The sequence below is a fragment of the Ciconia boyciana genome, chromosome 6, assembly GCF_034638445.1.
Source record: "Ciconia boyciana chromosome 6, ASM3463844v1, whole genome shotgun sequence".
Taxonomy (NCBI): Eukaryota; Metazoa; Chordata; class Aves; order Ciconiiformes; family Ciconiidae; genus Ciconia; species Ciconia boyciana.
The window spans coordinates 69,309,115-69,325,524 of NC_132939.1; the positions used below are offsets into that span (position 1 = coordinate 69,309,115).

At 37.7% G+C, this 16,410-nt stretch overlaps 1 protein-coding gene across 3 annotated transcripts in view; it reads right to left on the reverse strand.

The window, feature by feature from the left end:
- Positions 1-16,410, reverse strand: part of KLHDC1 (kelch domain containing 1) — a 34,035-nt gene that overhangs the window by 6,237 nt on the left and 11,388 nt on the right. For 2 of the 3 annotated variants that reach the window (XM_072866013.1, XM_072866015.1), the window contains exons 5-9: positions 14,750-14,828; positions 13,747-13,830; positions 11,645-11,728; positions 5,382-5,440; positions 511-623 (exon numbers count right to left, since the gene is read on the reverse strand). In XM_072866013.1, coding sequence (XP_072722114.1) covers positions 511-623; positions 5,382-5,440; positions 11,645-11,728; positions 13,747-13,830; positions 14,750-14,828 — 419 coding nt within the window. Of the gene's footprint in view, positions 1-510; positions 677-5,381; positions 5,441-11,644; positions 11,729-13,746; positions 13,831-14,749; positions 14,829-16,410 lie in introns of all 3 variants that reach the window. The other variant, XM_072866014.1, reaches the window with a different exon arrangement.

Sequence of the window (16,410 nt, forward strand, 5' to 3'; positions counted from 1 at the left end):
TCACCCCCTCCCAGTGGAATATATCTGTGACACATAAAGCTGTTTTCACTAATTTCAAATTTTTTCATGGAAAGAAGTTGCCTCTTCTAGAAAAGGAACTCTCTATAATAGACTATGCTACTTCCTATTTAACATTCTGTACCTGTGATTTGTTATTCATCCACAAATCTACGTTACCTTGACATTATTATTTGTATCTTCTTACTGCAGTTGCTATTGATATCAAAAGCTACCCCTTGTTCATATCGGAATGTGTGAGACTCTTGCCTTTATTCTTTTAGATGATAGACAGTTTGATGAAAGATTTATTATCATATGTTCTCACTGTACTACACAACGTGCTCCTACATTTCCATAAAAATAATAAGATAGCTAGAGAAATATTCAAGCGCCATGAAAATTCTGTAACAAGATTTAGGTCTATGTAGTTTGAAAAAGAAAACAAATGTGCATACTATATGAGGTTAGTACTAAAGTGTACAATAGAATTATAATCTCTACATTACTTACTTAAAGGAACATTATCAGAACTTAGTCCACCAAAAAGGAAAAGTCTGTCATCTCCTATTGGAGTCAACGTGTGCCAGGATCGATCTTTTGGTTTCTCTCCACTGATATTAATTCTTGGTGAAACAAATAAACAAAAACAATTTTTCAAAGAATGCTGCAAAGTAACCTGCCAGAAAATTTAATAGTTAATTTAGTTTGTCCTAGAAGAAGCCTGGCTATTTTCCCAGTGAAAAAGCTGCACTTACACAACCTGAATTCACTCTTGAGAAGCACGGTGTTCAAATCTAACCCAAGTAATTTCTTGTAGTAATTGTTCTCTGAACAATCAGTTTATAAATATCAGATGTAAGGACAAAAGCATTGATTGCTACTTTGTTTGTTTTCTTAAGATCACTAAAGCCACTCCTTAATGTACAACTGAAGGCACTTAGGACAGCAAAGTAAGGCCTATATATTCAAATAAACTGCACAGTACATGTAGGTAAACAGACTCAGTTATCTGAGATAAAATTTAATGAATCCCAAGGGGCTACACTCTCTTCACTCCTCAGAAAATGATCTTAAATGATACAAGGGTTGTGGCTTTACCTTTTATCCAAAAGCTACTACTTCTTCAACCATTGTGCCTTTTAACAACACAGTGGTGGGTCACCCAAACTTAGAGATAACTCTTAGTAAAAAGTGGAATTCCTAAGTACAAAACAGATGTAGGTTTACTATTCTAAAAATCTGGTCACGTTACAAAAATATGGTTCTTCCAGATTTTATCTATGGATTTAATTTTAGCTGCACAATTAGGTATGCTTGAGATGAAAATGTGAACAGCAAAGAACCTGAACATAAGGGATTACTTATAGTGGGCGGCCTGAATTCATATCATCTTAGTTTAGGCACTCCGGTGTACAGCTGTCTCAAGAGAATCCAGGAGAGAAGAGTAAGGACCTCCAGAGGGCATCAGCCCACCTAGTATCTTGATACTAAGCAAAGGGGCAACTTCTGTTGTAAACTACCTAAAGTTAGACACGAACAATCTAGGCCACCGCACACTCAGGTGCGGTGCAAACACCTGTAAGCTCTCTTGCGGGGTCAGAATCTTAGTCGGAGACTGTCCAGAGCGGCTAAGAAAGGAATGTTCAATCCAGGTAGACTATATCTCAAAGAACCAGTTACTTTTTTCTTTCCTCCACTTTGCTGAAGTGAGTGTAAATATACACAGATGTGTGCTCAGGCTACAATATGAACAGTGCAGACAAGAGACAGTGATCTATCTTTCCTTTATAATCAATGAAGAGAAACGGGTCCTTGAAAAGCACAACTCATGATTTATTTTAGATGTCTACCTTAGCAGCAGTTGTCTCGTGCCTGAGAAGTGCCTATTTCTCTTAACTGAGCACAGAGGAAGCCTAGGGTGAGTAATACAGGCATCTGCAGTTCAGCTAGAGGAATTTCACTACTGGTGACTGCTAAGTAGTTCTCCATCTGGAAGCAGAGACTGAAGAATCATAGCTAATTAAACAGTGATTGCAAAACCGTCCTGCTAAATTTGGCACTGAAGTTGAAGCCAAGTCACAATGTTTGAGTGCCTGCTTTGCACAACTCTTGTATAAGATGCTTCTAAAATTGGCAAAAGAGGCAGACTGTGCTGAGATACAACAGGCTTTGATGTTTAGAAAAATATATACCAGATACTGATGGGTGATAATGCTTCAATCTTTCAGGCTACTGATACAAAAAATTATCACAGTAACAGAAAGAACATAATATTGAACATTTTGAATCACAGGTCAGTGGAGCTCAGGGAAGGCAAGGTAACTTCTGGGTAGTGGCAACTAAAATAAATATTGCAGTCTCATGCTGGAAGATATTCCTGGACTAACAGGTTAACATTAGCAATTCCTTAAGAAACCTGCATAGAGTTGAATAAGAAGAAAACTTGACATGACTGGTTAAGGAAAAGCCATGGGGCTTTAAATAAAATCATCATTGCATTTGGAATTTTTCTTGGAGGAGAAGATATCCAACAAGTGAATTTGAATGTTGGACTGTACAAACCAAGTCCTCCTTGCTAGGAGATCTGTACTTTACAGAAGAACTTCAAACACCTGCAGTCAACTTGTCTCGGTCAGCAGCATTCAGACAGCCAAACTTTTTAATCTGTATTAAATCCTCGAGTCTCATTTGGTTATAATTCACCTGGGCAATTAAAGGCAATTTCTGCAGCTGCAGAATAGCTGCAATAATTCTGTTACCAAGATCAGAAAGGCTGTATCCTGCCCAATGTTTAATTCATCAGCGGATCAGAAATTTCAGCAGAAAGGAATTTGAAGCTATGTCATAAGAAAGGAAAGGTTCCTTGCAAGAAACAGCTAGAGGAGAAAATACTCACACTGACAGCAAACAGGTCTGAAGGAATCTCCCCACCTTTAAAATACTGGAATGATACTAGGGCTTTTTAGAGGCACTCTTCAGCTGGAAATGGGATTGTCTGATTAGAACTATTCAAAACTATTGCTGCTACTCAATATAGAGTGTTTTTCTTTATTTCACACTCTTAACACATAACTTTATTGGTCTCAGCAAGCATTTCTTCGCTATATACGTTTCAGACCCAAAAAAAGAGAAAACCAGAGAACAAAAACCCCAGCCTGTTTATCTACTCTGTCTTGTTTTACAATGTTTGTGTGTGGAATCATGGGACTTCTGGGACCAAGTTCTTTATATTGGAGATGACCCCTACAAATGCCCAATTTCTAATACAGCCACCGCTACTGATGTTATGAAAGTAGATGTGTAGCCAGAAATAATTTTCCAAACAATTTGTGCAAAGACAGACAGTAAACTGGAGTAAAAATGTAAATACTAATTTGATATTGTCCTGAAAGAGACACTGATTTTTGCTCCTCTTGTAATCAGGAGATGAAATCATGCTAAGAGGTATTGTACATTTGTGCATGCTGATAGGTGGCCTGGTAATATAAGATGATTTTACCATAGTAGACAATTAATAGCCACAAATAAATTATTTGGAGAAAACATCATCTACCTCTAGGAAAGTACCACCTCCCCTCCCCCCGATTTGCAGTTGACAATGGCTAATCTAAATTCTGCCATCTGTGATAGTCTGAATTATATTTCTCAGGTTTCCACAAGATCAGTCACTTTAGTAAGGGAAGAACAGCGCTCAGGCCTGTGAAGCTTCCTATAAGGTCAGCCTTTGCTTAGTTACCTCTCTAGATATGAATCAATACGAACGCTTTACCTCCTGCGAGGTGCCACCACAGCACCAGACACTCTGCAAAGTGTGTCTTTCTAATCTCTTAAATCTTTTTTAGTCTCTCTTAAATCTCTTTTTTCAGTCTCTCAAAGACTCTTTGCAGAGGTGCTATAGAATGGCTGGATAGTAGGCTCCTAAATTTATAATGATCAGAGTCTATATAAATCATGGGTAAGTCTTGGGAGCTATTCTTGGATCACAATATAGAAATAATTGAGTATTGGAACAATCTTCAGTTTTCAGGGATGGCTGCATTTAGTATTACCATCCTTAGTCTAAGGATGTGTGTATGTATGTAAAGTCAGCCTGTTGTACTCAGGTCAAGAACAGAAAACTTTTTAAAAACTTCAGTGTTAGCTTTCATATGCTAAACAAAAGGGAACACTGGCTGACAAGGACTAAGACAGAACTTTGACACTGACACTCCTCTTTCAGGGCTTGAAATTCCTCTCATTGACTTGTCACTCAACTGTCACAGGTTTCCTTTTTTTAAAGCAACATAAAGCAAGCCAAACAGCAACTGCTCATGCAACAACAACAAAAGCAAGCAGCTAAAGCAATAATCCCAATAATCAATCCACTCAGAGGCAAAGTTCACAGTCTAAGAGGGGCAATGCTATCATTTAGGTAGAATATTGTAATTTTAAAACAACCAGCAAAGAAGAAGGGGAATTAAACTGATTAGTTAATCATAAGTGGTAATTAAAGAAATATTCAAATATAAGTTTTTTTGAAAGGACACTGGGGGACTTCTTTGTCCTGCTGCCATCAGCAGCAAGAAAGAATGGATGGAGGATTGTGTCTACTCCCTCGCTTTGCTCTCGGCTCGGAGGGCAGAGGAACACACTTGGTGCAGGATCAGATCAGCAGTCACAGGTGATGAACCATGCCCATCATAGGTGCATGAAGCACATAAAGCCCTGGAGCAGGACCAGTACTGACCCATACTCAGGAAAGGTGTATTTCATGGCCTTTTACAAAATTATTAGGTTATCTTGAGAACAGGAACAGAACAGTGGTTATCACCCATCAGTTACTGTTTATCTCCTGGTTCATCTATCAGCTAACAATATATCCACTGCTTCTACGTGTGCAGTAGGCACTATCATAAACACTACATGCAAACAAACAAAACTTACGAAGTATACCAATATCTGATTTAGTTTAAAATGGAAATATTTAGGTCATGCTTTTTGCTTGATTTAAAAAAAAAGTTAAGATGCTTATCTTGGAAGGGGGAGAGATCTTTCCCCATTCTGTAGCATAACAAGCCCAATATAGATAGTAAAAACAGTATTCAAAGAGACATCAAAACTAAAATTCCATATGGATAAATGTAGCCATCTTGAAAATGAGGATGTTAAATCACTACATGCTGTGCCTAAAATAGCATCATCAATGCTTTGGTGCAGAACAGAAAAAGCTTAGTAACCACTATCAAATTAAATTAAATTGAAATCACAATATAACAGCTGTTAAAATAGTCCCCAAACTCCCATTCTCCTCTTGGAAAAGCTACAAAATTAGCACTGGAACTATTTAACAATATGTTTCAATCTGCTACATTCAACTTTAAGTGTTAGAGAGAGAAACCTACCTTCCAGACCAAGTCCAAGTGTCTAAATTCAGGCAGTGCAAATCATTCATTCTAGTTTGCTAAAACAAATAAATAAAATCCCAGTTGTGTTATATTAAGCAAACAATGAGCAAACTATTTCAGCGAGGCCTTCCCAGGACAGAATATTCCAAGTAACAATATTTTGAAGAAAATTGTACCCATGTGCCTTAAAACAACTCTGTATTAAGTGGAAGATGAAAAGCCTTTCTTCTCAAAAAACCCATGCAACTCTCAGAAAACTACCTGTCAGGAATATTTACAGTAATGCAATAGCAGTATGGGGCCACTTTGAGCTTTTAATAGTGAAAAACTATGGGATATTCAGTTCCTGCAAATGTATTCCATTTTCATCCATAGAATTCATGGCACGTAATTGCAGAAGGTGTAATACTCTACATATAGTTTCCCCTCACTGTTTTTCTTTGCGTTCTGATCAGAACTATGCATCCTCCTGCCTGGTCACTTATTCCTTGAAATATTCTAGTAGGTACCATACTCAGTACATGACATCCCACAAAAAGTTCATCACATCTGTGTTTTCTCTTTTCCAGAAGGCAAGCCCTTTCACAAAGTTACTACTAGCAACAACAAGGTTTTATGACCCTTTAGCATTTGCCATAAAAATAATAAAATGTGTCAATAAGAACAATGGGAAATCAATACACTTGCATATCTGCCTCTGTTCTGGGATGAAGAAAGTAATTGCCTTAGAAACATAAAGGGGGGGTGGGGAATATAAGAAAGAATTTTTTTGCTTTAGATTGTAGCAATATTTTCAATGGCTCGCAATACACTTGACTGATATTTGTGATTCCCCTAGGTACTACAAAACAGTATCTGAGAAGTAGGGAAATATATCTTGCCTTACCTTACAATTTCTTTTCTCCTAGGGTAGTCCATAGATCTATTAGAATAAGCCTTTCTCCAGCTTGCAGATCCTTTGAGGCAGAAACTAGACTTGTCATTTAAGTCAGAAGAGGAGTAGTTTGACCCCTGAGAACTCAGCCAGTTAGGGAGTTTGAGAGGCTTCCAAAGCTGTCCACCAGAGCTATGGAAAGTCTCTCAGGGTATTTCAGGAAACAGCAAGGTTTTCAGGATAGCTATGGCCTCCTCTGATCAAGTATGTGCTAGCCCTTTTCTGAACAAGGGAAGAGAACATTAAACTAGCATTTTGGAAACGCCTTCAGAGAGGCCAATAGGCTAAAGAAAAGCAGAATGTGAGGGCTTTTGTGCATTGCCTGAGAAACTTTATCCCTGCAAGAGGGCGAATGTAACAATAAAGTATGGTCCAACTGACAGCTGATGGAACAGATCTGTCTTCCATGACAATTCTATTCAGTTTCCTGCTCCTTCAGATGGCTTTGAAGGAGATGAGGAACAAATTATACAAGCAGAAAGCAAAATGCAATTACTGAGTATCTTCTGCTGTACCTGTACACAGCTAGACACTTGGGGGTAGGGTGGGGAAAAAGCAACATCCTGGCCTCTGGAACTAAAAATATTTAATCATCTTGGAATAACACAGTTTGATACAGAGGACATCTATTAAAGAAAGGGAAGAAAGAAAGGTGCTGTTATGTTGGAAATTAAGGTTTCAGGAAGATTCTGTTCAAGACCTCCTCGCTGACTTTCCTTTCCTAGGCATTAGGCAGAAGATGGAGTAGTTTTCAGTTTCTCGGTCCCTGGGAAATCAATGTATTATAATCTTTACATTCTCATGAGTCAACAGATTGACAGACGCAAAATTACATCAACCTCATTTTGAATTCAAAACACAGCATCAGTTGGACATTTGTGTCTACGATTCAGTCCTTTAACATAGCTTTAACAACTGAAAATGCCTTTCTACCCAACCCGTATTTGGGAAACTGTAAAGCACACAGTCAGTCATAGTATCGTCACTTGCCACATGCAAAGTTTTCTTGCAGTTTCTCATATACTTCTAAGCGCTACCTACTATATTTAATCATTTAGCTGATAATCCTAAAATGATTCCTAATTGGCTTAAAAGCATCAAGCCTCATAAGAGGGTTTGCATTTCCCTTTGAGCTACAAGGACTCCTTAGACATCCTACTTATCTGTGGCGTGTTCATTTATTTGCAGCCTAGTAAACATTAACCAGGATCTGCTTTGTCTCAGGATTAGCTTTCTAGCATGATGAAAGGCATTAAGGTTGACATATTTACAGCTCACTGCTGTTACAGTAAACTCTGTGCAGCTCTCCATTCTGAGATTTACAATCAAACAGCTATTACAGCTCAAATCTTGGTAAGAGAAGGACTGCAGTTCAATGTATCTTCTGATCTTCAGTGACAGAAAGGATAACAAGAAATAGAAACATGCATACATTAAGGCATCAGATGTGCGAAGAGCTGCTGGAAAGACTTTATTACTTCACCATTCTTTACATGAAAACTTTCCACTTAAATCAAACATGAGACTTGCATCAACTTTTGGACTAACTCTCCTTCCTTCCCACTTTCTCCCATTTCTGTTTTTTTCAGGGGCTTACCTGGAGGAACAGAGTCCACATAATACTTCTGAGCCTGTTTTCAAATGATTCCTGGTACAATTGATTTTGATCACCATCATCATCTTCTTTTACCAGTTCTAGCTCCAAGTTTGGAAAAAGGTGCCCTTTCCTCCCAGAAAGATGAATAGGAGAAGCCTCATGACACTTCCTGGCCCTTTCTGGTTCCTTGTAGAGCCTTTTCCCTGGGAAGATTTGTATTATGGTGAACTAGAAGGAGAAGGAGGCGCAGAGCAACCCCGTATTTGCTCCTTAATTTATGGAGAAATGCAAGACTTCATCCTCTGGGGAGGAGTTACTCCTGTTGTCAGAAAATGTAGTGTTTTTCTGATGTCTTTAGCTTTCCTTTCCTGTTTCATGACTTACATGAATTCCTCAAGCCCCATTGAATGTTCCCTAACCTTTGTAAGTTTCCTTCCATTTATTTCTAGGATAGAAAGTGAATCAATACTAGAGTATCACTACAGTGAAAATTACACTTGCTGCTCTCCTACAAAATTAAATATAGCTTTCCAAAATTTCACTCTTCTCTGACATTGTTCCCAAGCGGTTTCACTGAAATTTAGCAAATGATTATTAAGGAAGCTGATGCTACATGAGAAAGAGAAAAACCTTTTCAGATCAGAGCTGCCTTGTATTTCTGAATCCTGTAGTCAAATAGTCAGAGTTAAATAGAAGCCAGAGGGTGTGACCCCTCAGGGCATATCTAATCATGCAACAGCACAGTGGAGAAATGACAGGTGAGCTCCAGTCTACTAATAATTTCACTTGCAGAGGCTGCATGAGAATCCTAGCTTGAGTTACAAAGCAGTTCAGTTGCAATAGGCACAGCGCAGCAATCCTAACTAGCTTGGACACAACTCTCAATGCTGTTCTGTTTCTGGTGTGAAGACCTCTGCAGCACACAGAGATAGCCCTTGCTAGCAAAAAGCCAGAGGGAGCAAGGCTTTGAAGGCTGAGGAAGTGTTCAGAAATAAATGGTAGGCCAGAAGGTCCTGAGCTGCATGTTTACTTCTTCACATCTAGGTTTCTTTCCCCCTCATGCCTCCAGGCTTGCTAAATGAGGAGCAGGATTCAGTTCAGCTGTGGTTAGCAAGAGTTCATTTGTACAGCAGACACAAAAGAGCAAGTCCATAGCAGAGGCATAGGGCTCGCTTAGCCTGGCATGGCTAAGCCTGATACACAAGATTCAAGTAAGACTAGATACTTTTTCAATCTTTTCTAATACCCCTTTATTTCCTTAGTTATTTGCAAATCAAGTTGGTCCCAACTACAGCTCTGGAACCTACTGCCTACAGTTCTCTCTCAGTCAAGAGGTGGGGATTTAGCAACAATTCCAGAGATTGTGAGCCTGTATGAAAGGCCACATGACACATAATGCAGAATGGCAAGAATAAACAGGATCAATTTTGGTTACTTTCTTTTCTGATTGCTCTGAAAAGGTACTTAGGTAAAAACTTTTCCTGCAGCTGTGGGAGGTGATTCAAACTGAAAAACTGGCTGGATACTGTGTGGCCATTCTGAACCTGCCTTGGTCTGTCTGGTTTCTGTCTGAGCAAGCAGGAGTAAGCCATTTTGTAACAGAACTGTAGACTTTCCCTGAGAAGAACACTGCATTAGAGTACAGCCTTTACAGGATGAGAAACAGGGGATAGGGAACAAAGTGCAATTTTACACTGTTTTATTTGCAAGTACTTGAGAATACAGGGTTTAGGTTATGGCAGCTTTCCAAGATGAAGTTGGCATAGGTTCATTGTAGGACATTTCCAATCAACAGTTAATTCCTTCTCTTTCATATAACAAAACTATAGAAACATGGCACTGAGGGCTTTCAAAAGCTTCTTCACTGTTACTTTTCATAGTAGTAGAGATAGAAAGCATCAAGGCTCATCCTTTAGCGGAATGTGATTAAAAGCTCTAAATTAGCTGTAGGTAAAAAGAGCTAAAAACTTAAATTAAAAAAAAATATGGAAGAGTACACAGTAACTTAAATTAGGAGGGTTTTTTTACTCGCCTTACAGAATCTGTTTCTCACATTCCTGATAAACTCCAGCTCATACAGAGACCTTTAAAAATATTATCTTCTCTATGCTTTTGCAACAGTTCTAAAAAGAGTTGGTACACTTCCCAGCCCATAAAGAAACTATCCTTGCAAAAAATTTACAAACGATAGGGGAGCCTGCATTAGTTAAGACTACCTACTATCATCCTTATTTTCAGACCTAAGACAGGAATATGTTTTTTGTGTTGGATTGCTGCCTCAGGCTTAAATTCTTACATTAATGCTTCAGCAGAGAAGAACTGAAGAGGAAATCTCCTCTGACTAGCACTAGAAAAATTAAGTGTGTTGCTGAGAGGTTTTAGTATCTCCCTGCTTACCAGTGGTGGCTTCAAGTTTGTTAGGTACAGACAATCAGGGGGATGATGCCTACTACTTTTCTTTTTTTTTTTTTTTTTAAAGTTAAAAAGAGCTAGGAAGAGTTAAGATTATATAGCAAGAACCTAGCGTTGATTTAATTGTGCACCGATTGCATCCTATACAGACAGCTCTTACGCTGCCTTTGACTGTTACCTAAGGGACAACAGATTTAAGATCCTCCCACAGCGTATTAAATGGTATAGTCTTGGATCAGCTACCAAGAAAGCAAATACAAGCCTTACTCTTGCGGTAAAGAGCTTATGTTGATTGCACAGAATAAAGCCGCTAACAGCAATCTCTACGGTGTGCTTCACATATTCTGTATCAAGGGCACAGAGCATGCTAAAGGTAAAGACTGAGACTGCAAATTGACATTCAGAGAGCAGAGGAGAGGCTTAACAGGAGTGAATGACCTGTGCCTGCAGTGGCCTGTGCTATCAGATAACATGCTGCAGCATCCTGTACCAGCTTGAATGTACGGAGACTAATACCTTTGTATCCAGACATTATAATCACATGCTGCTCTTTCCAGACATCTGTATGTCAGTCACTTACATGCAAAAAATGACAAAAGTTTAAATTATACAGACAACTGAAATCTGTTATTTCCTACCATTCAGAACCACATGTTGCAACTGTAAATACAAAATACTATATCCCAAAAGCTATTCTGAACTTCACTTTCCCAGAAGGTAAACATCAGGGTATGAGAGATGTGTATGTAAGTAACTGACTGTTCTTACACGTTTCCTCTTCCTTTAGTGGTGGTGGTGGGAGAGCACAAGCTAAAATCTCAGTTATATTTACTACTCGCTAGCATTTCATTAAGTGAAATGGGGGGGAAAAAAGCCAGCAGGTTTGATGTATAAATGTGCTAAGCTGTAGTGAGCACAGAATGCTAGCATCTCGTAATTTATTTAAACCTGGTCTATCATCAGGCTTGCTTTTGCTCCACTCTCAAAGAACCATCTCCTACAGAGGATACGCACACATCAACCATTTTTGTTGATTTATAAACATTTGCATTTACCATACAGTCACCTGTTTTTTCCCTTTTTGGGACAATCAATGTGTGCTTCATCATTAATACTACAGACAGAAAGACAGACTCTTCTTTTTGTAAGGTAGAGGGGGATGAAAAGAAGCATCCTGGATTCAACAGGCCTAACATACAGGTTAGGCCAAAGACATTTTGGATTTTTTTCTGCTACAAAAATCATTTGCTATTAAAAAAAAATAACTGCCAAGAAAATAATATTACTGCCAATAAAATGTTTTAATTAAACACTAACCAGCACTCGTCCTCCAAAGATGTAACCTTTATTTCCCAGCACAGCACATGTATGAGCTGCTCGAGGCTGAGGTGGATCTCCACCCTGAAAGAACCAAAATAAGATCCTTCAGAACATCATCAAAGTGCCAGCCAAGGCTATTGGCAAGTCAGTATCACAGAGACTGCAGAAGTAAGGCCAGCATGCATCAATATGCTGACATAACTGCAACTTTAAAAGGAAATAATTTGTAGTCATGTCCAAGACTCCACAGACATTACAAGATATACATATTTGCCAAGGACAGCTTTAATTGAGTTCCCTTAGTAGCTAATGTTTAATATATTCCCTCTTGGTCTGATTTATCATTGCTTTACTTAAGTGAAATTCAATTAATTTATCTTTAATTCCTAAGCATAAAGTTACAGTAACACATCAGTTATTGTTGATATGTCCTGTGCAGCTTTATTTTTCCAAAGTGCGAACCATCAGGAACTGGTACAAAAACCTCTGGAAATCAGATCTTAAAATTTTATGTTACATCCAATCGCCACATGCCAAAGAGTATTCCCTGTGTAAATCAGAAATAAAGATAGCAAAATTGGCTTTTACTTTTCAATGGTAATTTCATTTTTTGCATTTAGTTTTATAGGAATTTTAGAACATCCTATAAACACCATAAAATAGTGTCAGACACTCATTACAATATACTACTTCTACTGAGTTCTTAGGTAAACTCACCAGGATTTTATGAACCTTTATAGTATACTATCATATTAATATCAATAAATAGAAGTGTGTGCATTACTATTTTACTGGGAAAGTAAGTACACATGCTCCTTTGGAAGACTATTAAAATAACATATTTGCTGAAGAATATTAGATCTGTTTATTCTAACAATATAGCATGACCAGAAGATATTTGTTCAAAAGATTTTTCCAACATTAACCCTTGAAGGGAATACAGCAACTCCATATACACAACGCTCAAAATAATGAGCATATAACCCTTGCATACTAAACATGTATCTTTACTTCATGAAAAAAACTGAAAACCTAAACTAGCAATACAGCGAGTTTACTATCTCTCCCCTTGCCTTCTTTAAGTCTGTGAAAACTGAATAGTGAATCAAGAAAGACGAGCTTTCAAGACCGCTATTGTTCTTTCAGCCTGATATACTATCCTTCACGCTGATCTATCAGCTTTATGAAAAGGGGGAGGCAGGGGAAAGGAAGCAATCCCCAGGCAGACCTTAAACTCTCACGTGGTCAACTCTCAGTTATCTGTAACAGGTTATCCATGTTGCAGATTAATTATACACAGATACAGTCAACCAAATGGCTTCATACCAAAACAGTTCAGATAAACGAGGTTTGTTAACCTCAGTTTGGCACCATTAAAAGCATTCATGGGTTTCTACCATGCACTCCCCAAAGACCTTCACTTCGTTCCAGAAGGCCTTCGCTAGGTGTGACACAGGATGAAGACAGAGCTGGCCTGGGTTAATGGCTGTGCTCCAGCCATGAAACTGTTCCATATCCAAAGCCCTGGCAGGGCCTACAAGGACACCCAAAGTCGGTATGATCGCCATAATCCATTCCGCAGGACCCAAGCTTGCTTTCTGAGGAGCCACCAAAACACCTCCACACCCTGCTCCTCAGCACCACTCTGGTATTCCTACTACATGGTTTTCTGGAGTATTCCAGTGCCTTGCCTTTCCAGTAATGGAGCTCTGACAGTAATTTTATATTCCCAACAGTTGTCTTACAGCTTGAATACAAAGCTTTATCTCAAAACTATCCCCTAGATACAGAATACTGTATCATCTTCTAATGTATCCAGATTTCTAATACCTCTCCGAAGCTTACAATATTTTTTTGCATCAGAACCGCATTATAGAAAAAACACCAGTCTGATAACATCCTGGGAGAAAAGAAATTCATATCAGCTCCGAATTTTCCACATTTCAGATACATTGAGTGTCCCCCTGTTTAGTGTTATCAGCCTGAGCAATACTAAGCATATTCAAATTACTTTTCCCAACATCAATTTCTAGTGCACAGTAACTATTCAAAATGCAGTAAAATCACCACTGTGTCAAAAGACAAAAAAATCCACTCACTCTAATTGCTGGTTGAGACCAAGTTTGTGTGGTTGTATCAAAAACATGAACATCATTATGCCATCCCCAGAATATCTGTCCTTCCTAAAAAAGAAGTTAAAAAAATTAAAAATAAGTTTATTCTATTTTAAAATCTTTGTGTTTATAAAAGGATACAAACCCACAAGTGAACTATCAAAACAGAAAATAACCTAAATTACAGAATTTTATTGAAAGAAACATATGCTAATATTTTTAATAATGATGCAGCAGCTCCGGTCTGGTTGAAGGTCAACAGCATTCAGGAATGTTAGGGCTGATGACACTTTTGAAAATGGGCTTTGGGCTCCAACACCAGTCACTGCAGTAGACAAATTCTGCCTTCTAATTCTGAGTGTAACACACTGAGAAATAAATAGATTGTACAAAGTAATACATTTCTGTAAGTCAATATTTAACGTTTGATGTAAAGATCTATATTCACTTGAATGCATATCTATTTCTTAGTAATTCCTGTCACTAAATACTCTAATTGGTCTCCTTCTTTCTATTAGCTGTAAGAAATCATTATAGGAAACTAGCTAATCCAGGCATCTTAAAGTAATGGCATTTACTCTGGATAACAAATTAAGGAAATTAACTGAAAGTATTTGTCAGTTAGACTTGTGAAGCTATAAATTGCCTATTGTTACTTCAAGGAAATAAATTCTAAAATTTGCTGGGAGTTTCATATTTAAAATATGTCTTCAGATTTCAAATACTGCCTTTGTTCCTGCTTTGACAGCATTTTGTTTCATTGCACTCAAAGCCTAGCACTGGGTACTTGGAATACACTGAACACCCACCGCTCCCAACATGCAATATCTGAAATTTCAAATCCAAGTAGAAGATTCTAATTTGCATTTCTGCTGATGCTACAAATAAAAGAAAAATCAGATTTTCATACTTACTGAGTATAGTATAAAAGATCACATTTTGACAATCAGAAAGGACAAATCACTCTGAATTGTGACAAATCTCTTACCCAAAATGCATCATGGACATCAAAACAATCACTCAGTTCATTATGCTTCCTACAGCCATAGCCACCAAAATATATTAGCCTAAAAGAACAACAACAAAAAATAAGTTCAGTTAGCTGTTTTGTAAATAACATTCAAACGAATAAGTGGTAATAATTCATTTCAAATTTTGGTTTACCTACTGTACTATTAATAATACAAACAAATTAAAATATTTCATATTGCACCTAATTACACAGAAAACCTTGCTGAGATGAAGGTAATACTGTTACACTCCTCAACAAGCCTGACAGAAATCCAGAGAGGCAAGGAAGGAGGTTCAGGATACCTCAAAGTCCCTGTTCTCTATTCCTCCATCCACAAGCTTATCACAGGCACATTTTCAGACACGAGTCTCAAAATGACACATAACACACAAGACAGTGAAATGCCTATGCTTCTGCTAGAATTCCTACCCTTTTCTGTTGAAATTCCTGTGCTCCTGCTATATTTGTTAGCCTTCTGTATACATCTTTTCACAACAAATGTTCCCAAGGTTCAGCCCACAGACTGCCTGTGACCCACAAAAGTCTTTCTCTAGCTTATAAAGAGATTCTTTCAACTAAGCACTACTGAACATATTGCATTTCAAGTATTGTTACACACCTCCCAGCCTAATATTCCACCCATGAAATGGCCATCCATAAGTAATGGTTCCTAAAGTTTTGTTTAACTTCAACATGTGAGGATATTTGGTATAGTTGTTAGTGATCTTGGGAGAAGGCAATTTAGGAAATGATGGGATGGTGAAGGTCATTCCAGACTGACATTCCTAGGGAAACAGAGTTACTGAAAGCATTGTGCAATACACCAAGACATCCTGATCTGCAAATTCACATCTTGTGAAATGGTAAGGTATACTTCTGAAAAGGTGCATAGCTTGTCCCCAGATACTTTTGTTAAATGAAACTGTTACACTCTGCCACCTAAAATAGGCAATTTTCTCAGTATGCAGATTACAAGGTACTCTAAATAGATTCATTTAGTTTTGAATAATCTTGTATTAACAGCTAAGGAGAAGTTCTTCAAATATATGTAATTTCATGTCTTGCAGTTAAATTAGAATTACAAAACCAAGATATAGTACTGAGAGGCATTATACAGTTTATGCAAAACCTCTTTAGATGCGGAGTCCAGAAACAGATAAATCATTTACATTTTATAGTGTTCACTGTATATCATATTCTTGTTTACAGTAGCTTTATGACAAATCACTGACATGTCACTTTCTTGTGACCACATATGCCACAATATCCAGACACTTTCCATAATAAACACAAACCCCGAAGTACTTATTTTTAGCCAAGTACTTTTTCTAAATACACTCAGTAACTTTTACAACACAAATATCTAGGCTGACTTGGTTCTTAGAAAATAAAGATACTCACTGAAATGCCTTTGCAATTGTCAGCACTTGTATGCTATTAAAATCCTTGAAAATATACTAAATAGATTTTATTGCAGGTAATAATTTAATGCTTACATAATGTAGCAAAAAAATGTAATCTTTATACTGATTTTTTAACGTGTTAAAATTAAAACCGTAAGTAATAGATGCATAATGATTTTTATCTGAAGTCTCAAAGCATTCCAGAAACTTTCACTAAATTTCCCAGCCCTCTCC